At 45.3% G+C, this 25094-nt stretch overlaps 2 protein-coding genes and 1 pseudogene across 8 annotated transcripts in view; 2 read left to right on the forward strand and 1 right to left on the reverse strand.

The window, feature by feature from the left end:
* The first annotated feature begins 1368 nt into the window (after positions 1-1368).
* On the forward strand, positions 1369-3156 carry LOC123442980 (annotated as a pseudogene).
* On the forward strand, positions 3076-9870 carry LOC123442981 (transcription initiation factor IIA subunit 2-like). 7 transcript variants are annotated; one of them, XM_045119183.1, is made up of 10 exons: positions 3076-3160; positions 3259-3334; positions 4334-4472; positions 4614-4664; positions 6579-6755; positions 6941-7072; positions 7150-7206; positions 7748-7830; positions 8195-8388; positions 8766-9870. In XM_045119183.1, exons 2-5 carry the CDS (start codon positions 3291-3293, stop codon positions 6588-6590), a joined length of 246 nt encoding a protein of 81 aa, XP_044975118.1. In that variant the 5' UTR covers positions 3076-3160; positions 3259-3290; the 3' UTR covers positions 6591-6755; positions 6941-7072; positions 7150-7206; positions 7748-7830; positions 8195-8388; positions 8766-9870. The 7 variants fall into 7 exon arrangements, with proteins under 7 accessions (XP_044975118.1, XP_044975116.1, XP_044975120.1 ...); XM_045119181.1 differs by lacking the exon at positions 3076-3160 and having other exon boundaries at positions 3244-3334; XM_045119185.1 differs by lacking the exon at positions 3076-3160 and having other exon boundaries at positions 3244-3334; positions 8271-8388.
* Positions 9871-11396: 1526 nt separating this feature from the next.
* Positions 11397-25094, reverse strand: part of LOC123442983 (protein SUBSTANDARD STARCH GRAIN 4, chloroplastic) — a 33591-nt gene continuing 19893 nt past the window's right edge. The window contains exons 9-23 of the mRNA XM_045119189.1: positions 22528-22685; positions 21911-22436; positions 20958-21128; positions 20774-20833; positions 18131-18253; positions 17483-17758; positions 17297-17362; positions 15343-15474; positions 14193-15014; positions 13658-13938; positions 13189-13421; positions 12707-12933; positions 12411-12602; positions 11914-12186; positions 11397-11804 (exon numbers count right to left, since the gene is read on the reverse strand). Of these exons, the coding sequence (XP_044975124.1) occupies positions 11658-11804; positions 11914-12186; positions 12411-12602; positions 12707-12933; positions 13189-13421; positions 13658-13938; positions 14193-15014; positions 15343-15474; positions 17297-17362; positions 17483-17758; positions 18131-18253; positions 20774-20833; positions 20958-21128; positions 21911-22436; positions 22528-22685 (3687 nt within the window). The 3' untranslated portion in view covers positions 11397-11657. The remainder of the gene's footprint in view (positions 11805-11913; positions 12187-12410; positions 12603-12706; positions 12934-13188; positions 13422-13657; positions 13939-14192; positions 15015-15342; positions 15475-17296; positions 17363-17482; positions 17759-18130; positions 18254-20773; positions 20834-20957; positions 21129-21910; positions 22437-22527; positions 22686-25094) is intronic.

Below are 25094 nucleotides of genomic sequence, written 5' to 3' on the forward strand. Positions count from 1 at the left end.
CAAGTAACAACACTTGCCTATGGCCAGGAAACCTTGGCCATCTTTGATCAACGAGCTAGTCAACTAGAGGCTTACTAGGGACAGTGTTTTGTCTATGTATCCACACAAGTATTGTGTTTCCAATCAATACAATTATAGCATGGATAATAAACGATTATCATGAACAAAGAAATATAATAATAACTAATTTATTATTGCCTCTAGGGAATATTTCCAACAATATATATATATATATACACACTCACACACACCTATTTTGTGGACGAATAAGCATTAATACTCATTTAGTCATCCTTCCAAGACAAAAAAGAGGAAGAGAAAAACACTTCTCCAAAGCATACAAATCTCACCAGTTAGAACAGTTATGATACATTGGTTCACCGGAAGATGGACATGAGAGTGTACAGAAAAGCAGGCATGTCCAAAGTCAAACCAGCACAAAGACAGATAGGTGATAGATGAATAAGCATAACCCCCATAGAGCGAGTCACCTTCCCAGAAAAACTATAGCAGTAGACGAACTAAATAGCAACGACGGAAGCTAACACGCATAAATAACATTTGCTTCTGACACTTTCGAGTATCGAAGCCAGAGTAGACTGAAAATACCGGGCCGGAGAGAGAAATCGAAGGCGCGGTCGGGTAACTGAGCAGAGCTCGCTCGCTCGGAACGAAACCCTAACCCTAACCCCGCCCCGCCCCGCCGTCCCGCCCCGCCGGAGGCCCCGTCCCCCGTCGCGGGCGCCTCCCCCGGCGATGCGCCCCTCCCCCGCATGACCGCCCGGGGCATGGCCGGCGCCGAGGGCTCGCCAGAGGGCCCGACCCTTGGCGGCGTCGACCCCTTCGAGCAGGCCAGGAAGGCGCTGTCCCTGCGGACCCCGTTCGAGGGCGAGGAGACGGTGTCCAGGGCGCCCACCCTGCCCGCGCGCCTCGTCAGCTGGTCGGGCCCCAGCGACCGGCGCAAGAAGCAGAAGAAGCTCGAGCTGGGCGGCAACCGGTGCAGGCGGGACGAGCGAGCGGCGGCGTGAAGGGGAGGCGGCGGGCGGGGCGAGCGAGCGGCGGCGTGAAGGGGAGGCGGCGGGCGGGGCGAGTAGGTGGAGACGGGGCAGAGCGGAGAGTGCAGGGTGGGCGGGGCGGGCGACGTGAAGGGGGACGTGGCTGAGTGGATGGCGAAAAAACGTGCCTAGGATTAGCGTTAGCGTTAACGAAGGCTTCGTTATTTCGTTAACAACATTTTTAGACCGTTGATTACATGATTAGACGGCTAAAATGGCGAGTTGGATCTGCCTATTCGTCCTTTTTATAGTGTAGATGTAGATAGATGATCAACGGTTTAAAAAAGTACTTAACGAAACAAAGCTCACTTACGAAACGCTAATCTCCATCCCATCGCTTCTTCTCATCCGCACGTCATGGCCTGGCGAACCGCTCGCGCACCCGCCTCCCTCTCCTTCACGACCTCGGCGCTCCCGCACCCGCCGCTCATCCCCGCCTCCAACCCCTCCGCCCCTGAAGCCGGCCAGCCGACCCCCCTCCCGTCGCCCCCCACCCGATTTCCTAATTGGACCCATCCATGGACGCCAAGCCCAGCGCGCCCGTCCACGAGCCGCTGCTCGCGGCGGCGCGGCCCGGCAAGGACTCCGCGGCGGCGGCGGCGGCCGAGGACGACGACGGGGCGGCGGCCGAGGACGACGACGGGGCGGCGCGTCAGGGCCTCGCCGCGGCGGAGGTGAAGCGGCTGGTGCGGCTCGACGGGCCCCTCGTCGCCAGCTGCATCCTCCAGAACGTCGTCAACATGGTGTCTGTCATGGTCGTCGGCCACCTCGGCGAGCTGCCCCTCGCCGGCGCCTCCCTCGCCACCTCCCTCGCCAACGTCACCGGCTACAGCCTCCTCGTACGTCCTCCTCCTACTCCCCATATATTTTATCGGTTTCTTTTTCTTGCCCTCGGCCTGATTGATTAATCTCGGGGCCGGTGGGTGGGCGGGCGGGCTGCAGGCGGGCATGGCGACGGCGATGGACACGCTCTGCGGCCAGGCATACGGCGCGCGGATGTACCACCGGCTCGGCGTCTACAAGCAGTGCGCCATGGTGGTGCTCTAGCTCGCCTGCGTCCCCATCGTCCTCATCTGGGTCAACACCACCAGGATCCTCGTCTTCCTCGGCCAGGACCCGGCCATATCGGCCGTGGCCGGCGAGTACGCGCGGTGGACGATCCCGTCGCTCCTCGTGTACGTGCCCCTGCAGTGCCACATACGGTTCCTGCAGTCGCAGACCACCGTCCTGCCCGTGACGGCCAGCTCCGGCGCCACGGCACTCTGCCACCCGCTCGTGTGCTGGCTGCTGGTGTTCAAGGCCGGCCTGGGGAGCAAGGGCGCCGCGCTCAGCAACGCCGTCTCCTACAGCATCAATCTGGTCATACTGGCTCTGTACGTCAGGTTGTCCACCACGTGCAAGAACACCTGGAGCGGCTTCTCCCGGGAGGCCTTCAAGGAGCTGCGCCAGTTCACCGCGCTCGCCATGCCGTCCGCCATGATGATCTGGTCGGTATACATATACTGTATATACAAAACAAAAGAGAATTTTTTTTATCTCCGTTTCTTCTCTGGTGCAAATTATTTTTCACTTGCAAGTTGCAATAATTAATTACTGCTTGTGTGCAGCTTGGAGTGGTGGTCATTTGAGGTCCTTGTGCTTCTCTCTGGGCTTCTGCCCAATCCTCAGCTAGAGACATCAGTGCTGTCAATATGGTAAGCGTAATGTGTTACATGTTCATGTCATGTGTGATTTCAGCTTCACAAATTAAGCACACCTATATAGCGTGTTCTCTGTACTTAGTTGCCCCCTTTTGCAGCCTTAACACAGGTGCTCTGTTGTACATGGTACCACTTGGCCTTTCTTCTTCTATCAGGTCAGTTTGTCATTCCTCAACAGAAGAAAGACCGATTCGGAATCTTGCTAATTTACTCAGCTGATTCTTGCTATCATAATTTCTCGTCGGTAGCATGCGCGTCTCAAACGAACTTGGGGCAGGCCACCCAGAAGCAGCAAAGCTCGCGATGCGAGTGGTCATGTACATGGCCTTATCTGTAGGATTTGTGCTGGCCTTGACCATGATCTTGCTACGGAATGTTTGGGGGTACCTGTACAGCAATAAGCAGGAAATCCCTCCTTCTGCTCCTTCCAATATCTCAAATTGATTTATTTGATCTCTTCTTCATTCTGATTAAGTTTCTTAGCGCTTCTCCAAATGGTTCAGCCAATTAAGAAGAGAAAAGAGGGAGGAGAAAAATGTACGACATAAGAAGAGATGACTTCAAAAGCAGTGTGAACAGGTTGGACTTGCATCTCTTTCTACCATTACAAATATTTAGAATGTGCAACTATTGATCGAATATTTATTTATTACCGTTGTAAATAGTATATATTTCTAGAGATCATGATCACGACAAATCCTGAAACATGTACTGGCAAGAGAGAAGGAGGTGAAGAAAAAGACATTTGTGAGGATCCTACATTTTTATTTTACTCACACAGATGGCAATTGCTCTCTACCTAAATAGTAGAGTTAGCATCTACTTCTTTTCACATTTGTCGATCCATTATATGGGTCTGCATCATATACATGTGCAGATCCAGCATCAAATGTTCATATTCATTTAGAAATTACTTATCCATCTTATAACTTCATGGCATGTTTGCTTTAAGATGTCTTGCAGGTAATATATTTATTTCTGTAGAAGTTTTCTCTTGTGGATTGGGCATCATTTATTCCCATGCCCATTGTTTTCATGACTATCAGTAAATCAACATATGGCAGATGCGCATGGCGATGCGTGGTTATTTTTTCCAAGCCTGTTAGGACATGGCCATGCTGTAAATTCTTTAGGAGAGTAGTGTACCCTCTGGTGCTTGAAGAACAGCTAAGGGAAGCATCACCTCCTGACCGAGTGATGTCACCAGCATAAGTGAGATATTTACTGTTTCTTGCTCCTAACGTCTCTCGAGTAGGTTGAGCCAAGGCAAATCCATAGAGATTACTTGGATTGGTACTCAAATAAGATACTTGGTAATAGTTCTTTCTTGGCCCACCAATAGGAGCCATGTTGGACTCTAGGTCTATTTTTATACACGTGTGTTTCAGCTGGTACTTCAATTCACAATTTGCACGCTCCGCTTCTATCCACAAAATATGTGGATGCTCTTCCTCACAAGACATCTTCTTATTGATTCCCAGCAAGATTGATATTTTGTTGTGCTCTGGTTGTTGGTGCTTATACCACTAGCCTTAGACTGTATGTAACATCTGATGAAATCGTGCTTGTTTGCGGCAGGCGAGGCGATATGGCCACCTTCGAGCTCTACAGGCGGTCCACCATCGGCATTTGCCTCACCGAGACGCTCGACGAGATGGTCTCCAGCGGCACCCTCAGCCCCGAGCTCACCATCCAAGTGCTCGTCCAGTTCGACAAGGTGCTCTACCCGCTCTGCTGCCACATTCTCTCTTCGGTTACCGTCCAGTTGGCCTTCCCCTTCAGAGTGGGGAACATAATAATTTGCCGTATCTTGCGGATGATTTGATTTGTGGTTTGCCTGTGTTTATCGTGTGTGCAGTCTATGACGGAGGCGCTGGAAAACCAAGTGAAGAGCAAGGTTACTGTCAAGGTACGTGCTTTGGAAGAAAAAAAATGTCATCTTTCGCGCCATTTCGGCGTATGCCTGCTTGGTGGTCCCATTATTATTTTTTATATGCCGCTGTGAATTAATTTGTCTGTCTGGTTCTAAAAAAGTTATGACCTTTTGGGGCATGATAAATATGTTTGCTTTTCTAGAGAGCGGTCGATCAATATCCACACGACACGTGGCACCGGTGCTAAGTTGCATTGCAGTTCAGCTTGCGCAGAGCTCTGTAAATGAAACAAGCCTTAACTTTTTTTTTGTCTTGCTACGTATATTGCTTACTAAAGATGTGGTTCACTGTTTCTAAGGCCGTAAGGGCAAAGGTCCTGGGAAATATGTCTTGCGTATGTTGTTCTGAGTTCAAGGGATGTCGGTCAATTTGGGGAAACTCTGGAATTGTGTAAAAGTCTTGTTTTACTAAACAAAACCTGTTGACATAGTATGTGTTCATATCTAGAAAGATCTTCTGAAGCTACCACTTACTCATTGTGGCCATAGTTTCAGTCATCTGAATTTACATGATGTCAAATAGTATTTTTTTTCTCAATATCCAAAGCATTAACATGGAATTTGCAAGAAAATACCCATTTGTAGCACAAATGATTTGCGTTGGGATTTTTTGCTTGCCTGATTGATCTTGAACAAAATGAATGAAGTTATCAACATAGTGTCAAATAACTTCTCATATCCAATTGTGGTTCATGGTTCACTGTAAAAAAAGAGAACAGGTTAGCCCTTGGTGGCATCTTTTGCTAGGAAGAAAGGTGAGCACCAAACCTTGCGGAGGCTGAGCCTCGAACGCGGGTTGCCAGGCTGCGAGCACTTCAGCCTCCTCTAGCTAGCTACCCAAGCAGACGCTCGGTCTTGTCCATGGTTCACTATAGCGGGTGCCATCATTCACCATACCAGGCACCATTAAGGATTTCATTGATTACTAAAGATACAGCTAATTTTTTCCAAGGCCATAAAGGCAAAGGTCCTGAGGAATCTGTTTGCATATGTTGTTCTGAGTTCTAGGGATGTCGCACAATTTGGGGAACTCTGGCATTGTGTAGAAAAAAACATAAGAAAACCTGTTCACATAATGTATGTTTACACCTAAAACTGGACCTTCTGAAGCTGCCACTTATTTCTTATTTTTCTTTTGTTTGCAACTTCTTCTGAAGTTTGCATGATTTCAAATACTACTGTGTTTTCTCAATACCCAAAACATTAACATGGAGTGTGGGAAAAAATTCCATTTATGGCACAAATTTGGATGGCATGTGTTGCATTTTTTTTAGAATTTTTCGCTTGCCTGAAGTTTTCCCAATAGTTTTAAATGAATTCTGGTATCAGATATGACGGCTAATGATTCACCATAAAAAAACTCGATCAACCAGGAGTAGCCTTTTGTGGCATTCTTTTTAAAATGAAAGACGGGCACTAACCCTTCGGAGGCTGAGCCTCGAACACGGGTCGGCGGGCTGCGAGCACTTCACCCCGCTCTAGCTAGCCACCCCAGAAGACGCTGTCTCGTTCATGTTTCAGTTGCCAAAGGATTTCACTGAATCCTGGTGTCCACATTGTATTTTAACGTGATAGAGAACTGATTAACTTAAATCGGGGATGATAAAAATCATATGGATTGACCAATTATTTTGTTTTCTTTGAATTATGTGCAACACATTTACTCAGTTTTTTTTTCTGTAAAAGGAGTCCCCTGTCCTTTTGTAGAAACTAAAGGTAATTTTCCTGCAACACCTTGTGAACAAATACCACTTGTGGCATGAAATAAAAATGTAGCTATAACTCGGCTAACAGCATTCTTTATCTCAAGGCGGTCAGACCTGAATATCACCTTTTGGGCAGTTTGTGCAGTACATAGTATATTACTATTATCTTGAAATTGTAAAACAGGGAGCGGGCTAGGTGGTATCCTGGCGTGTTGCTGGTCCCCAGTGAGCTGACTAAACCCTATTCTCTCCTATCAATTCTGTTACCTCCCTCTGTGCGCCGCCCGGGTGTCATGGGTCAACCAAGCCAAGGCTTGCTGGAGGCCCAAACCTCTCCCTATCATTCATGGTGAATGGTGAGGTACTATACACATACCCAAGACAATTTGATGTTTCAGTACTCACAAGACAATTTATGTTTATCCAGTTTATGATTCATACACATACACGAGACAATTTATGTTTTTTCGGTTTATGATTCAGTATTGACAAGACAATTTCTGTTTATCCAGTTTATGATTCATACTCATATTTGATTTCTTGTAGTATTGCATCATTGCCTGTTCAAGCATTAACAAGTACAATCAATGAGGAAAATCTACCGGATCTGAAGTACCAATTCGGTACAATTGATGTTGATAAAGGTGGACCAATTACTGCATTGAAGAAATGCAGCAGGTAAGATATAGAGTACTTTCATATGAGAATGTTTTGCACATGTACTAGATGATGCTGATGATCTTTGTATGTTTTAGTGGCCCTTGCGAAGGATCTTCACATTAAAGGCTCCTCATGTTCTCAAGATTATTCAGGTATTAAAGCTTTGAGAGTGATGTTATTTTGGTTTCCCTTGTGTTTCAGAGAAAGCAATTGACTGTATGCTATATGGTTTCCCTTTTGTTTGATAGCAAGCAACAGACTGTATCTCTCAACTAATTTACTCATACGTGTGATTGGAAAGATGCCAACTATTTGTTCTACGACACTATTATCTGGCATGTACTCAATATTATACTAACCATCAATGCTATACAAGTGTTCATCCATGAATAATGAGACTGAAACCGATTTTATGTTATGAGAATGTCCTGATATCAGAGATGTACCAAATTCGGAAGTTTGCTGTATGACACTACTATCCGAGAAGTAGATTTTTTTATACTTACTTGAGTGTGTTGGATTGAATAAACTAATTAGCCCTATGCATCAGTTCGTGGTGTGTGAGTGTGTGACTCTAATGTATGTTGTTGTTGTTATTGTCGTTATCCTTGATAGATCATTCAAATGTTGGATTCATGGCTTGCTACAATAGATGATTTGTGACTCCAATGTGTTTTTTTGTTTTAATGTTAGGTTGTTAATTTATTAGGCCAGGATACTGAGTATACATATTGTGTTCATCTCGCCTTCCTTCTTAGGAAAATCATGTACTCAAGGTTAGCTATTCTTTATTTACATTTTGTTTGTTTCTTCCTGCTACTTGTTCAATTTGCTATGGAAATCTTCTGACTACCAGCCTGAATTAGATCCTAATTGCACTATTGCCTGCATTTTTTATTGAAAACCCTGTGCTAACTAACTGTAGAATAATACTTGCAAATTATGTTTGTTGACCGTGTCGTGGTAGCTTTAGGCATTTAGATGTACAAAACTATGAAAGTAGGCAAGAACCACCTGCACCTGATGATGCTTAAAATGCTCCTGATGATGCTTGGAATCCTGACCATGAATTTGGCTTAAAATGCTCCTGATGATGCTTGAAAATTCTTCAAGTGTGCTAAGACCTACTGTCACATTCAGGTTTATTCGCCATTAAATTTCTACGAAGGGACTTGTCAATCCACCTTACACCCGTACTAAAATAGAGTGTTTCTAGAGAGTAGAAACATTGCATGCAGAAATCTTCAAGAAAGAGGTGATTGAAGTGGTAATCGATGAAATGCCTGCTGGTGAAGCTATCATGGATCCAACTCACGACCTAATTGGCCACAAAGGTAGGTCCGATTAAGTGATCAACATGAATACATCAGCTACTGACTGTTATTCAGAGATACAGTCTGACAGTAGTAACTTAATTTGCTTAGATGCTCACAGAACTGCAAATAATGGCTCATTTTCAGCCCAATTGTGACCAATATTGTAACATGCCAAATTATTTTCCTTTTAGATTTATTATTCCACAGTTCTGCACTGCATGTCATTAATAAGTTTATCAATATAAGTTTCACATGAATGTACTGAACAAACAAACTTGCGAGAACAACCAATTCTATGAAACTTGCTGCCTTTATTTTCCGTGCCGTCTAAATCTCTCTTGTGTATGTGAACACCATTTTTTTCCTATACCATGTATCATGTGAATGGGCGACAGACCAAAGTCTCGGATTCCTGGAGCAACAAATGTAGTGTTGTCAGTCTCTGAAGATGTGAATCCGTCTGCTCCTAGACTACAACAAAGGGATGATTGGGATACTGAAAGTCAGTATACAGAGGCTTAGTGGAGTCAGACAGTCAGTCACCAACATCTTCATTGTTTAAACAGCAACATCAAGTGGCGCCAAAACATGTGAGTTACTTTCATCTTTGGCATAACCAACCTTATTGGTGGACTTCCTCTGATTTTTCACAATGTAAAGAACTTCTCTCCTGGCTGAATTTTCAAAATATTTTAGTGACCATTACAGAAAACTGGTATCCAAAACTCCAAAAACTAACATGTCATTTTCTTGTGGATAACATATCACTGATTTGCGAGACAACCGAGTCATGAATGATGACAAATGAGAAGTTCGACCACTACTCACTCAAGCTTGGAGGTGGTCGAAAGCCAGGCTCTACATGGTCCTAGCACCGCTCTCATGCATGGTGTTCAGGCTACTTCCACCAGTGCTCTGTGGGTTGTAGTTCCGTGAGAGCTATGACAGGGAGAACGAGATGATGGACGTCGCCGGTGCTTCGCTCGCCTGCATCGCTCTGCTAGCGCTCGGGAAGGTTATGGCCACACAAGAGCCATGACATACTTCAAGACTCATTTACTACCTTACCATCGTCATGAGCTTGTCCGGGATGTCGTGCGTCGCTGGTGTACTGATCATGAGGCTTCTCGGACACTTTGGCACCATTGATCAAGGTTGTGCAACGGCTCCTCATGCTTCTCTAGCTGTTCTCTCATTTAGGTGATGCACATATGACTGCCTAGGCCTCATTCTGAAGTCTTAAGTTCCTCGGAGCATTGATGGTATAAAAAGAAAAGACATGGTTGAGTTCAAGAGAAAGTGCAAAAAGTGCATGAAGAAACATCTGAATCTTTTTTGAGTTGCTACCTGCTGTTTTGTTATACTTCTGGTGTACATTTTAAGTTACTATCATTTCATGTCAAAATGTGTGATCTTGGTCACTCAAGTCCGTCTGTATGGTGGAATATTACTATCAGGTATTTTATAGCAAGAAAAACAACAAGATCAGTCTTTCCTTCATTTTTCTAGGGAAAAAGACGTCATTCTTTGGAAGATTGTGAAGAATGCAGCCTCTTGGCTTCTTATCAAATTATTATCAATAGCTCGTGTGATGTTTTGTTTTTAAAAAACACGTTAATTTGTATACACATGAAACTTTTGATCCTCATATATAACATCAAATCTTTAAATTAACTATTGTTCATCGGTACTTCCTTCATTTCTCAGTTTTCCATTTTTTTCTTCTAAAGAAAAATAAGTCCTAAAAGCATCTCGCAAAAGTTTCCCAACCTAAAGCTAGAAAATAAAGAAGGAAACTGAGGCCTAAACCTAATTGCTTTTGAGCACCTTGCAACAAATTTTGTTTACCTTGAATTAGACAAATCCGTTTGCATCCTGAAAGGAAGAAAAACAACTATTTGCTTCCCCATCGACTTAGGTTACAAAGCGATAAAAGAAGGCCAACATAGCCTGCCTAGCCTACCTTCGGCAGGATTTGATCAAGAAAACGAGGATAGTTTTTTTTATTAAAATATCACTCAAACATAGTTGGTGCACTAATGATTGATGACAAAATGATAACAAATATTTAGTTTGAGTAACATTATTTTATATTACAACATTGTTAAACATCTCTCTATGGCCTCTCTTATGTTAGTACATTATTATATTTTTGTTTACTTTATTGCTATGTTTTCTTTCTTGGGTGTCTTATGTATTTATTTTTCACATAATAATCATAGTTTTAAATAGCGTGCTACGTCAAATAGCGATGCCTCAAATTAGCTACAATAAGGCTATAATCGACTATTTCATAACTTTAGTAGATAATTGTATATGAATACTACGTAGCTAGCGCCATCTGCTCAAATCATGCATTATAATGGACTATATCGGTGCTATAACCAGTAATTAAAAACATTGATAATAATACGTGCATTGCACGTGCATATTTACTAGTAATGAAAAGGCATTCTTAAAAAATGCAGTCGGTCCCCATGTGCCTTCCAAAAAAGAAACACCCTCCCCCCCCCCCCCCCCCCCCCCCCACACCTCTCGCGAGCCCATGTAATTCTAGGACGTTGAGGGGGCGTGGGAGGAGCCAGGGGATGCACGCTGCATCTCCCCCAGCGCCCTCCCCTAAAAAAAAAAATCTCCCCCCAGCGCCCAGCGCGCTGAGTAGGAGCTCTCATTTTTGCCTATCACAGGCAATAGGAGGGAGTTGTTCCCGTGACACGTACGCCTACAACCTCTCCATGGGCCGATTTGACGAACTGCTCGTGTGACAAAAACCTTTTTTGTGTGTAAAACAAATTGTATGAATGGAGCTTGGAACTTCGAATATGCAAATGATCAATCAAAAAATAACGATCTGCTACTAGTCATGGAGTTGGGAGTCACCTGCCCTTTTTTTTTACGAAAAGGCCTTAACGGCTAGCAAGTTGGGAGTCACCTAATTGTCAACCGATTTCCTTCACCCGCGATAGGCAACATTGCTACTCCTACTACATTTATTAGCCACATAAGAGAATTCCACTCAACCAAGATGATGGGAAAACGCTGTCCTTTGTACGGGTGTAAATTTACATCTGACGCTAAGATAGAGAGCTAACTTGCTACATATGTACATCCTCAGAAACTTTGTTTCCGAGAGAAAGAATATAGCTACCAACAAGAAACAAAAACGCAGCAAGTGTAGCTTGCCAATACTTGCTTTATCTACAGAAACAAATGTTAGGGGGACACGGAACCTTTTGGCTAAAACAGCAGCCCTAGCTCTGTGCAATGAAAGAAAATGGGAAAATCGATCAATCCTGCGACGTTGCCGAGTACTCAAAGAGAAGCCGATTGGACGGTGTGGATTGGAAGATGACACGGAGCCTACTGGTTAGCTGGTATATCAACGACCACTGCATCGCCATTTCTGAATCTTTCATTTGCCTCACAACAGAGGCCTGCATAACAGCGGTGGTAATTCAGATCAGGTTCTATTCCCGCAGCAAATTGTGTGCAGTTCGGCTCAAATTGTTTATTAAGCTTTCAGGAAGACATAAAGAACCATACCTGAACACGTTTTCCAAGCTGCACTTCAACCTCCGTAGCAAAAGAGATATTGTTTGCCAGTGATTTGAGTGGATCAACCGTTGGATCTACGGACAACAAACTCGGAATCTGCGGAGCATAAACCATCCGCCACCGTGCTTGTCCAAACTCACCCTTGCCTTCGATTCTTGGCATCAAAGTTTCCAGCGTTGCAGTTGCGAGCTTCTTGAATGCAAGCTGTCCGTCACCTTCCAATAGCGATTCCGCAAGCTGCGACTCAAAAACCTTTGCGGCCTATAGTACAGCAAGAAACCAGAGTTGTAAGAGTTACACAAAATAGAAAAAACAAAATAACTCAGCCTCAGTTAAGTCAATGTTTTAATCTCCTTATTCCAGTAGAGAACTGGCAAACAACCAGCAAAAGGTTCGAAACCGTTCAATTTTTTAAGACAAGAAACTAAATCATGAGATTATCAGGACTACAGAAAAGTTAAGCTGTAATTGTAGATGTATCTCACCTCACTAGGTGACAGAACATCCTGGTCCACGGAGCGTGTTGACGTTACAACCAGATTATCTTGCCACATGCTGGCTCGACTCATGATTTTGAATTGCCATTCAGATCCAACAAGGACGAGATCCAGAACAGGATCTAAACCAAGATCAGGCTCAAACTTTGCTACATTTAAATGGTCACTTTTAAGTCTAACCTGCAATTAGGTACAGAAATGTGAAACAACCTATCATAAACCATTTTCAAAGTGGAAAAGAAAATAGAACCTGTGCCAAACAAGAGTCACACTATAAAGCTTACCTGAGTAGCTACCAAGTTGACCTCACCATTTTCAAATGTTAATATACCCTTCGGTCTTATGTACTTTGGATGTACCATGCCATTAAGCTCAAGGTCACCACTGACAGCAAAGTTCAGAATTAAAGGATAAACAATTCTTAATTCTGGTCCCAGCGTGAGCTTCAAGTCATTGAGTCGGGCATCAATGTTTGGCTTAAAACTTCCATTCTCAAGAGTCCTTTCTGTTTCTGTTTGTTGACCAACGATGCAAAAAAATTGAAAGCTCCAGTAAGCCCATAAAGAAAATTAGAAAAAATGCATCAATTTTTTTTTTAGAAAAACAGCAGGACAGAGAAAGGGAGAAGCATACGCTTCTTTTAGATATTCACATCAAATGTAACGAATTGTCACATGTAACCAGTTAACTAGTTAAGTTACATGTATTGGTCAAGAACATTTTGCTGTGAAATAATTAGTCAATGTCAAATTAATGGAATACGTACTGTCTGGAGAAGTTGACAGTGCACCCAGGAAACGTGAGACATCCTGCGAAGTAGTTGTTTGACCAAAGCCAGCAAGAAGATAGCTGGACTTGTTTGAAGCCAACCTAGTCGCAACAGCACCATTGCCTTTATCATGAGGCAAATATGCTTCACCATGGCTTAACCGGATCATCCCAGAGACATCCGGCCGCAATATTGAGCCTGTAACCTGCAGCTGGGTGTCTACTTGGCCACTGTACAAATCAAAACAAAAACAATTTAGCAAATGATAAGAAGACATAATTTGGGATCCTACATATTGCATGTTCAATATGAACTTATGAGATGGTTTTCAGGTTTTGGTACTGTTAACTGTTTTGACAATCAACCAGATCGTGGGGTGCTTTACATCACTCAGAAGCCGCTAGTCAGAAATTAAGCTTCAACATATAGTACAGAAATCTAAAAGGATACAAGTAGAAATAATTACCTTAAAACATTTTTTGCTCGTATATCCAGAACTTCACATTTCAACTCAATCTTATCATTGGCTGATGGCTCACTATTTTGCAGAGGTAGGGTCCCTTTCATTGACAATTTTCCTTTCCTCCCAACCCTGCTTTCCATGGAATTGATGAATAGTCTGTTGGATATAACATTAACATTGCCAGCGAAATTTGTAAGCGGCGTCCGAAGGAAAGGAGAAGTCACAGTTGCTCGGTGAAATGATGCAGACCCATCAACAACAGGCTGATCAACGGTGCCTTTAACCTTCCATCCAAATGGCAAACAAAACAGGAGGAAAATGTTAATCAACTGCTTCATGTTAGATCCAAATAAAAAAAAAGCTGTGGATTGCATAGGTGGAACAGAGAACTACCTATAAAACACAACATTATGCTTCATAGTTTAAATCAACAGACATTTTCATCAATCACAATTAATCTATGAATTTTTTTATGAAAAAGAGCAATATGTTACGTTGTCCTTAGTGGAATTATGGGAATTAAAAAAGGATGGGCCACCTGAAGGAGCACATCAGCATAGCCTTGAAGCCAGTTTGCATAAGGACTAAGTGCAGTTATCAACATCATGCCACCATCCTTTATGTCTGCATTTACCCTCACTTCACCTGGTTCTAGCAAATTCCAACTTAAACCTTTTAGACTTTCAGCTAACTGAAATTCCCAACCATCCTCTGGCTTGTCCCTCACGATTCTTGTGTCACTGATATCATTAGATGATCCTCTGTCTTTCGCCCAAACAGGGATTCTTATAATACCCTGTTTACCATCTTCAGCTTCCAAATGTTCCTCCGTGGAGCTGCTGTCGACGTAAGTCACAGGAATACTCCCTTGAATGTTTACATGTCCACTTTGTATAGTTGGTTCGAAATTTGCATCAAAAACAAAACGGCTTGTTGGGGTTACAGAAGCCAATACTTCAGCTCTTCCCAGATCAATGCCTCCGATGGTGCCATCAAGAAGTCTAATTTGAACATCACATTCTGGTTTTGCGAGAGTGCCTCTCAAATCTCCCTCCATGTGTAAAATACCTTTTATTGGTGTCACCCATTGCCTCAGAAAGTGAATTGAATCTGTAGTTGATGATTCTAGAGCCTGAACTAGAGCTGGTATAAGACCAACTGGGAAATTAAGCACAGCAAAGTGAAGATTCGTTAGCGGGCCAAGAATCGATCCGTCAGCATGAAGGGTGGCGTTATCCTTCTGAATAAATAACTTATCAAGACGCAGGCCATCATTATTGCTATAAGAACCGGATGCCAGAACACGCTGTGTCTTGTATGTGCCCCACTCCCAATCCTCACCATTGAAATCAAAATCAGCCTGTATACATAAAGCCATTAGGAATCATGTTTACATATAATTCAGAGAAGATTGTCTTGCTGATAGTGTCGTTTACGAAGTCAAACTTCTGTAAATATTTCTTCCAACATATCAAAAGATGTAGTGGAAATAACCCGCACAAATAGGAGACAAGGTTGAAGGAAATAAACATGGTGCAAATGGGGGTGGGGGGTGGGGGGGGTGGGGGGGGGGGGGCATTGTAGCTCGACCAAAATGCTATAAGTGTTAGTGTAAAGACCACTATTAGGAGTTCATCAATAATTACCGGGACAAAAGTCTGATAGAGTTAATATTTGAACATGCTCACCATAGTATCTCCATTCCCTCCTCCGCTGGCATCAAGAGAACCACGCCAGTAACCTCTCAGTTCAGCTAAGGCCGGAAGAGTTATATCTTCAACTGTATCATCATCCAACCAGTCATGATACATTTCGACTGCCTGTTGCAAGCAATGGGATGAAGTTAGTATAAGTAGCATGTCATAATAACAAGGGAACCTGCTAATAAGGGAAACCATAACTCTATGCTTGTGATACAATATTCCTAAACTCACTATCATTAGTGTTAGGAAAGCAACTTATCTTTATTGAAGGCCCAAGGGGCATATATATATTACACATGACTTGAGGTGCAAGGAAAGTAAACATAGATTAACAAGGACTCTTAGACTAATACTAATACTTCCTAACACCCCCCTCAAATGCAAAGCATATGCAATAGCATTGCATTTGAAGAAGTGTAATACTAAAAAAAATGATAATCCAAATCCGCGTCTTGAGAGTGTCGTTGTAGCATGAACAGTCTTCAAAACTTGTCGAGTCGCCGAAGGAGATAACGAAGAGATGGCACATCAGAGATAGACACCGCATCACTTGAAGATACAAGATAAGTATCAAGAGAAGATGGGTTGTCAAAAGAAAATGTCACATCAGAGGAAGACACCAAAGAGATGGCACATCAGAGGAAGACACCAAAGAGATGGCACATCAGAGGAAGACACCGCATCACTTGAAGATACAACATAAGTATCAAGAGAAGATGGGTTGTCAAAAGAAGATGACACATCAAGAGAATGAAGCATTGTGCAGAAAATCATAGTCCACGATAACCGTCGGCGAAAGAAGCTCGGCGGATAAGGCACGATGGACGTAGATCGATAATGCAAAAGAAGTCCAGAAAATCCTATAGAAAACAACAAGGGCAAATAGGCCACAAAAGTTGTATAGAAAGGATCAGGACCGGAGAAAGGCTGACGAACAATGGTATGGTGGACTCGCATGGCATGAGAAACACATAATATCGACGGATTTGGTGGATGCGGCGGAAAACAAAAAAAGAAAAACTAAAAAGCACATAATAGACTATAGAACGGCAAGTGACAGGAGCATCACATAGCAGCAGCAAGCAGCATCACGTAGCAACTGTAAGCAGCTAGTAGCAGCATACAACCATGCGTTGTAGCTGCAGAACGCAAGCACTGGGCAGAGGTAGCAGCAGAAATACATGCTGGAAGAAGGCAGCCTTGTGCACGATCGTGGCAAAAGGGACGCATGAGGCACAGGCGTAAGGCAGCAGCGCTTTGGTGGAACGACGAGAAGCAGCCACGGGCATTACCCGTGTCCATCCAGATCAATCTTGTTCGGCTGGAGCAGCAGCCTTCATGCGCAGCCGAGCGCTGGCCTGAGCGGAGAGCAAGGAGGCTGACAAGATGGCTCGGTGTCGCTCGATCTGGAGCAGCACCGGACCTGATGAGGGGCCGCCTCGATCTGGAGCAGCACCGGATCTGCGTCCGCGTCTGGGGCCGCCTCGATCTGGGTGGACTGGGGCGGCGTCAGGATCCAAGGCGTGAGGCAGCGCGACCGGATCTGATGAGGGGGCGGCGGCGGCTGGATATGAGGCAGGAGACCGGCGCGACCTGCGGCGGCGGGTCCTGGACCAGCGACGGGAGACGAGGCAGCGCGGCAGGGAGGAGCCGACGCGGCCGGGGTGAGGGAGCACGACGGGGAGGACTGCGACGGGAGAGCAACCAGATCCGACCACGCAAGAAAAGCAGCGCCGACGCGCGAGATTGGATCGGGAGGGCGAGTTGAGGCGCCCGAAAAAAATAACCTAAGCTGTAATACCATGTTAGGAAAGCAACTTATCTTTATTGAAGGCCCAAGGGGCATATATATATTACACATGACTTGAGGTGCAAGGAAAGTAAACATAGACTAATAAAGACTCCTAGACTAATACTAATACTTCCTAACAATTAGTACCTTTATCTGGTCACGTAAGCTTTCAGCATTGAACCCAACAGAATGCAAGCATTGCATGAAAAGTTCCTGCAAACAAATATAGGATCAAATGGCTACTACCATCTAGCAGACCATAAACACCAACGAATATTATATCCAACAAAGGAAAAGAAAGATAGAATCACAAATACAGAACAAACTGCACACCTTCGATCTAGAACGAATAACTGGATCTGTACTTCGTGAAAGAAGTCTTGCCAGGGGAAGTATTTCAGCTACTTCAGCATCGGGAACTTCTAGTCTCATCCTCCACCTGCCCATTGAAGACATAATGCTACCAAGATGCCCTCCCATTGCTTTCTGTATGAACCCATTACCATGACTTTCCATAGGAAATCTATCACGTGTTCCTGGAAACACATACTCCCCTTGAAGCTCATACTTGCTATTAGATTGCTCTAGGACTGACTTCTCCATTGTAATCTGGGTATTGACAATACAAAGAATAGCTAGTAAGTCAACACAACGAGGACTCACAACTAGCTACTAAAAATAAGATAATAACCTCACTGGAATGTATAACTAGTGTCAAGAAAAACAACAAATGCATCCTATACATCAATTGTTTTATTTTTGTCGTCTAGGAGAGGCTAACATGGGGGATGGTAGGAACCACGAAACTGAGTTATCATGTGTTTGAAGTTTCCTTGCTCCATTTTTTTTACTAAATAACTACCAAAGAGGTGGCAAAATTCTTGATTACAAATAATGCCAAACACCTGCTAAAGGTAACATATGAGATATGGCTTCAACCACACAAAACAAGAAAATATATGTGGGAGAAAAAAAACTCACAACATCACCACTCCATCGAGCAGCTATATCAAGTGCTTCACCAAACACACCACTAAATTTGGGACGAATCACTGATAACAGACCATGACCTCTTCTTTTCTGGAAATTAAGCTGAACTTCTGCCTGTAACAACAAAGGATCTGCTACATTAGACATCATTGGTGGATTTTCCATTTAGCAATTGATCGCAATTGATCTACAACAAATACTGGAGATTGGAGCCTCCACATTTATTTATTTATTTAGCAGAATTGGAGCCTCCACATTCAATATATACAACTTCTCATGAAAAGCAAGAAAAGAAAAAGGAAAAAGTAGACTACTTAGTTGTTAGTTCAAAAAAGTTTACATCAATTACAAAAAATGTATACGGCACAGAATACATAAGCTATGGAAAAATAGCATGGCATTAAATAGCAGAAAACCAGAAGGTGCAGCACAGAAAATGAGTGATGCACATTTTCAATCCGAAAACTCCATAACTTAACATCAGCATAATATAACATTTTATTAGACTGCATCATGTAGTTAATTGGACTAACATATCTCTTGCGAAATTTAAATTGCAAAAGTGCTTTACTATCTAATGGTATGCAAGCATCATGACTAATTACAACTCACGTGTGTTAAGAAGTATTAGTATTAGTCTAGGAGTCCTTATTAGTCTATTAGAATTAGTCTAGGAGTCCTTATTAGTCTATGTTTACTTTCTTTGCACCTCAAGTCATGTGTAATATATATATGCCCCATGGGCCTTCAATACAGATAAGTTGCTTTCCTAACATGGTATTAGAGCCTAGGTTTAGGTCTCCGGACGCCGCAACTCGTCCTCACGATCCAACTTTTTCTTTCCTGTTCCCGCTCCAGCCCCCGCTGGATCCCGTCTCGCCCTGCTCGCTCGAAGCAGGGGGCTCGTCGCTGGATCGAGGCGCCGATCCACGTCGCGGGCGTGGCAGCCGCACGCGCCAACATGCGCCTCGCGGAGGCTGCGCTCCTTCGCGCGCATCTCCACCTCCAGGCCGCGGCAGCCCCGAATCGCTCAGGGCCTCGACGGCGCCGTGCTGGAGGAAGACGGTGGCCCACTACGGAAGGATGTCGACGGCCTCGGCGATGGCCCGCGGTCACGGAGGGCCTCGACGGCGCCGTGCTGGAGGAAGACGGCGGCCCACTACGGCTCTAGGTCCTCTCCCGCCGGATCGGCTCTGCTCCTCCTCCAGATCGGATCAGGTGATGGCGCCCTGGTGCCTGCAGTCGTACCTCCTCCCGCCGTTGCTCGACGACCGGCCGGCGGCGCGCTGGCCGGCCCGCCCCTCGACGCCCTGCCCCGACTGCGAGATGGCGGCCGCGCTGGGCTTGCGCGAGCCGGCGTTCCACTGGTGCGTGCGCGCAATCCAGCCGAATCCGTCCGTTCCGGTCGTCATCTCTCTGCTAGGCCTCGATCTACAGGTCTGACCTCCGCAAGACGGTCGTCCGTGTTCATCCCTCTGCCTCGGCGCTCCTCGTCCCAGGCTGGATCCCGCCGCCAGTCTTCCGCCCGTCCGTTCCATCTGCATGCTCTGTTCCCGCTGCACCCCATGTTGCCTGCTGGTGCTAGCTGCTACTCGCTACGGTGTTGCCTGCTGCTACGTGGTGCTACCTGTTGCTAGCTGCTTACGTGCTGCTACTGCTAGCTGCTTTCTGTTGCTACTTTGCAGCTTAGCTTAAAAAAAATACAATGTCTTCTGCATACATGATGGATTTTGCATCTTTGTGTCGTGTATGCTTCCTAGCTTTTAGCTTTCTTGTTTTCCGTTGCGTCCACCAAATCCGTCGATATTATGTGTTTCTCATGCCATGCGAGTCCACCATACCTTAGTCCGTCAGCCTTTCTCCGGTCCTGATCCTTTCTATGCAACTTTTGCGGCCTACTTGCCCTTGTTGTTTTCTATAGGATTTTCTGGACTTCTTTTGCATTGTCGGTCTACGTCCATCGTGCCTTAACCGCCGAGCTTCTTTCGCCGTCGGTTGTCGTGGACTATGATTTTCTGCACAATGCTTTATTCTCTTGATGTGCCATCTTCTTTTGACAACCCATCTTCTCTTGATACTTATGTTGTATCTTCAAGTGATGCGGTGTATTCCTCTGATGTGCCATCTTCTTTTGACAACCCATCTTCTCTTGATACTTATCTTGTATCTTCAAGTGATGCGGTGTCTACCTCTGATGTGGCATCTCTTCGTTATCTCCTTCGACGACTCGACAAGTTTTGAAGACTCTTCATGCTACGACGACACTCTCAAGACGCGGATTTGGATTATCATTTTTTTTAGTATTACACTTCTTCAAATGCAATGCTATTGCATACGCTTTGCATTTGAGGGGGGTGTTAGGAAGTATTAGTATTAGTCTAGGAGTCCTTATTAGTCTATTAGTATTAGTCTAGGAGTCCTTATTAGTCTATGTTTACTTTCCTTGCACCTCAAGTCATGTGTAATATATATATATGCCCCTTGGGCCTTCAATACAGATAAGTTGCTTTCCTAACAACGTGTACGAGACATAGAATCAACCAAACAGAGCTACCAACAATACAGAACCTGGAAACAGATTACCTAACCAAAAAAACATGGAATATACCATACTCTCATCTAGGACAATATTACCTTCTGAACAAATCCACGTAATGAAGCAAGCTCCAGCTCGTCAAGTGGCAAATTCCGAACCTTTACGACCAGAAGACAAGTATCAACAATATCGAAACGGACTCTACAAGTCTTATAATGCTCAAGAGAGATTGCTGGCAAGGAAAATACACACACTACACTAACACTAACAGTAGTAGAGTACCTCCAAATTAGTCAAACTTTCAGGATGATAACATATATTAGACTTCAGCTGCCCCTTTTGGAGGAAAATTGATAGAAGCCTTTCATCTTGAGTGGCCTCATTTGTACCAAAAAACAATGGCCCGTTCACTTCTATGGAAATCTTTTCATCAGGCCTGCCGGTAGCATGTAACTATGTTGCAGGGGAATAGAGATAGTAAGAGGAAGATGGAAGGGAAATAGAACAACATGGAGTCTATGCAGATAAACAGTAACAAAAAACAACATAAATACCAAATGCATACATCACTCTTCAATTATTTGGAAGGTACACGCTTGACATAGAAAATCATCACATCATATATATCCAGGCAGGAAATATTTATATCGTGTCAAACCGTGCAGTTAGAATTAAAGCTTCTTAAAGAGTTGAAATTATCGTGTCAAACCATGCAGTTTCTGAAATTATGCCCGTTGCTCGCATAAGTAAAATAGTTGCTGCCAGAATAGGTTACTTGGGTAAAAAATTGCTATAATTTGTCAGAGTATGCTATTGTTGCAATGCAATCTGTTAAGCAGCATAAAATGGTAACAGAAGTGAATCAATTTGGATAGCAAAGTGTACCTTTAAGTGGACAAATGGACCTCAAACCTTGGAAAAAATAGTGAATGTATTAAGTAGACATCCATTCTTTCTATTTTATTTGGTTCTCGTTTTGTATTGCAAGGTAATGGGCACACATTTTAGTAATTTGAAGAAGTAAAAGACGGGAAGTATTTAAATCCAAAATTCCACTTTACAGACTGTTAGAGATCTGTCTCTGTGGCTCTGTGCATGCTACTATTGATGATCCAAATTATAGCACTTAGTGCACACAACCGAGGCATGTACAAGCAAATTGAATTAGGCTATAAAATCACATACAAGTAATTCAAGTCAAATTCAGAGGACGAAACAACAAAACGGCAACTTACCATCACAGAATCTCGTGACAATGAAAGAAAACCAGTAGACTGAGGTGCCAGCATGAGTTGGTTAAGTTTTATTCCTGAAAGAGAAATCTCCCCAACAAGCCTTGACACATCATTCTCAAGCTTACTTTGGTCCATGATACCTTGTAAAGCACCATAAATCTTGTCATCAACTACCTGGCTAGGTTTCACCACTTTTCCTTGAAATTTGACCCTTCCAGATGCTTTCAAATGTAATGGCCTTGGTGAATCAAAAGGTATTGAAGAAGCTATATGAGCAAACTCGAAGCCTCGCATACGTAAATCCAAATCAACACTCTCCACAACTAGTGGCATAATCTTTTTCATTTGATACATGTCCTTGTACAGCGAGTAGTCATCAATATATGATGTTTGAATACGAGTATTTAAGTCAAAGGAAACTGATGATGAGTTAACCATGATATAATCATGTGCAATAACAATATTGCCCCGTGCATCAGAAAAGGAATCTTCTGCATTTGGTGCAGCCCATTTGATATCAAATTTCCTGTTGTAAGTTTTTGTTATCGTTAGAATACCAGAAAATACATAGCCTACATGGCCATTAGGATTCCAGATGATAGACGTAAGATACTCACGGTCTAATAAGGGGGCCAGAAAGTCTAGTTTCTCCGTTGAGCTCGCCAATTTTCAGTGGGATCAGCTGAATGCCTCCAGGTATGTACCGATGCAAAACCTTATCAAGCAAAATGCTCCCAGATAAATTAATATCCATAGCAGAATCATCACCTTCTCCCTGCAGAGATCTAAATATGTATTATACTTGCATAAGGTGGTAAATTTATTTTGCATGATAAGAACAGCAGAATATCTATTGGATTTGTACAGCTGGTACAGCAAATTTGTGTGTAAGCTCTTAGGAATACGCTGCTAGTATTCCATTTATTTCGGTAGAGTACTGTCGTCGTTTACTCACGACAGTAGCCATGGGTAGGCTAATCGAGAGTGGTGGGAACCGAAGGACACCGGCGGGCTCCGGAAACGGGATTTGTACAAGCGAGATAGACGCACGATGTACCCAAGTTAGGGGCTCTCCGTGTGAGATAATACCCCTAGTCCTGCCGGAATGGTTGATGAACCAGAGAGATTACAATGTGCTCCTTGAGCTGTTCGACGGAGGAGGAAGGAGCAGCCGGCTCGCGTCTACCTCTCCGATATGAGTGGGTGAGTGTGTGTGCGTAGTTGGCCGACCCTCTGCATGGAGGGGGATCGGGGGGTTTATAGAAGGGGGTTTATAGAAGAACCCACCGACCTACAATATGGATAAAAGTACATAAGAGGGACCCGCCTGGCAGCCTCGCCGGCTGGTCAAGGGCCCCGCCGTAGTCTAGTCTTGTCGTTGGAGGGGCTCGCCGGCTGCGAAGTCCCATCTGGCTATGGGGCCCGCCGTAGTCTACTCTTGTCGTTGGAGGGGCCCGCCGGCTGCGAAGTCCCATCTGGCTATGGGACCCGCCGGCCAGCCAATGGGGCTCTCGCGTGAGGCTCACGCAGGACACGTGTGGTACGTCCAGCGTCGTCTTGCGAGATTCGTCATGGGTCGCCGGTACGGCCGTCTCCACTCTTACCACGCCGGGCTTGGTAATGGAGTGGGTGTTGGCGGGCTGGTACTATGCTGGGTTGACGGATCGGAGTCAGCGTAGGTCAACGGCAATGGCCGCTGACACTGTATCTGCCGTGCGCCTCAACCTTGTACCCGTGCTGACGCGTCTTCACCTTTAATCATAGAGTCCCGTCACAGCCTAGGATTGGATGTGACAAGAGCTCTCTAGACGGCTAGCGGCCTCGCTAGCCGGCCTTGAAGTTGTCGTCTCGTCCCTAGCCGACAGGTGCTTCCTAGCCGGCCAGGTGGAATGCTCGTCTCGCCCCTAGCCGACAGGCGCTTCCTAGCCGGTCAGGAGGAGTTGGTCATTTGGAGGAAGCCGAACATTCCCTTTATACTTGGGTGCAAAGGAATAGGCTCGATGAGCCTACCCTGGGGTTATCCCCCCGTCAGTAGTCCCCGAAGCAGGGGAGGTCCGCCGCCTCGAGGTGGAGGGCCTCGCCGGCTTGAATTCCTTGCTGACGATCTTCAAGGGTCGCTTGTTGCGGGAGACGCCGAGTCGGAAGCCGGCTGGCTTCCAACGGACGCCTCGGCTTCGACATAGGCAACACCGCCGCGTCACGAGCTAGGCCCGGCATCATGATTAACTGCGCGGGTGACGGGATGGGGCCTGCGCCCTGGGTCCCGCCACTATGCCTCCTCAGCCCACGCGCACGCGGATCTTTTGTGGAACGCCCCACGGCGGTTGGGTTCTGAGGAGCGTAGATGCTCCCGCATTAATCGAAGGAGGTGGGGATCGTGCGCACCGGATCCCCCCCCCCCACGATCTTTTGGAGGGTTTAAATGGTGTGCGGGGGTGTCGAGGAGACCATTCGCCCCCTTCTCGCCTCGCACAAACGCCCCTTCCTTCCCTGAGCCAGAGAAAGAAGAGAGCGTTGCTCGCCTTCGCCGTTGTTCGTGTCATCGCCGCCGTTCACCGTCGGGACTCCGTCTCATTCCTCGCCGCCACCCCGCCATGTCTAGCAGCGCCCCCAAGAAGGGGCAGTTCCGAGGTGCGTGGGTGGGCAGCGAAGTCAGCGCCGAGCACTTCGAGGCGCTTCGCCACCGCCACGTGCTTCCTTCAGCGAACCTCGTGGCGGCTCGGGTGCCCGGCGTCGAAGCAGCCCCGACCCCTGAAAAAGGCGAGGTGGTGGTGTTCGAGGAACACTTCTACCGCGGCTTTGGGCTTCCGGCGAGCAACTTCTCACGCTTTCTGACTTCCTTCGGTCTGCAGCCGCATCACTTGGCACCCAATGCCGTCCTCCAGCTTGCCACCTTCTTCGTCCTGTGCGAGGGGTTCATAGGGATTGAACCCCGCCTGGACCTATGGCGCAAGCTTTTCTCCTTCAAGCAGCAGTCAATGGCGACGGACAAATCCGCGTCGGCGGACAAGTCGGCACCAAGCAGATGACCCCCTGCGGCGCCGCGCTGGTGCACCACCGAACGACGCCCGGCTTCCCGCAGCTGCCGCTGCAGGATTCTATAAAGAAATGGCAGAAGGGGTTCTTCTATGTGAAGAATGTGAACCCCTCCCAGAGTCTTTTTCTTATCTCCTTGAGTATTCTT

This window comes from Hordeum vulgare, chromosome 3H, assembly GCF_904849725.1.
Source record: "Hordeum vulgare subsp. vulgare chromosome 3H, MorexV3_pseudomolecules_assembly, whole genome shotgun sequence".
In the NCBI taxonomy this organism is placed as follows: Eukaryota; Viridiplantae; Streptophyta; class Magnoliopsida; order Poales; family Poaceae; genus Hordeum; species Hordeum vulgare.

Excerpts from the sequence above, each read along its gene's own strand:
- LOC123442981 (XM_045119183.1), top strand. The coding sequence starts at position 3,291 with ATGTACGACATAAGAAGAGATGACTTCAAAAGCAGTGTGAACAG. Across the intron at positions 3,335-4,333 it reads TTCAAAAGCAGTGTGAACAG|GCGAGGCGATATGGCCACCT; the intron begins GTTGGACTTGCA and ends TGTTTGCGGCAG. Across the intron at positions 4,473-4,613 it reads TGCTCGTCCAGTTCGACAAG|TCTATGACGGAGGCGCTGGA; the intron begins GTGCTCTACCCG and ends TCGTGTGTGCAG.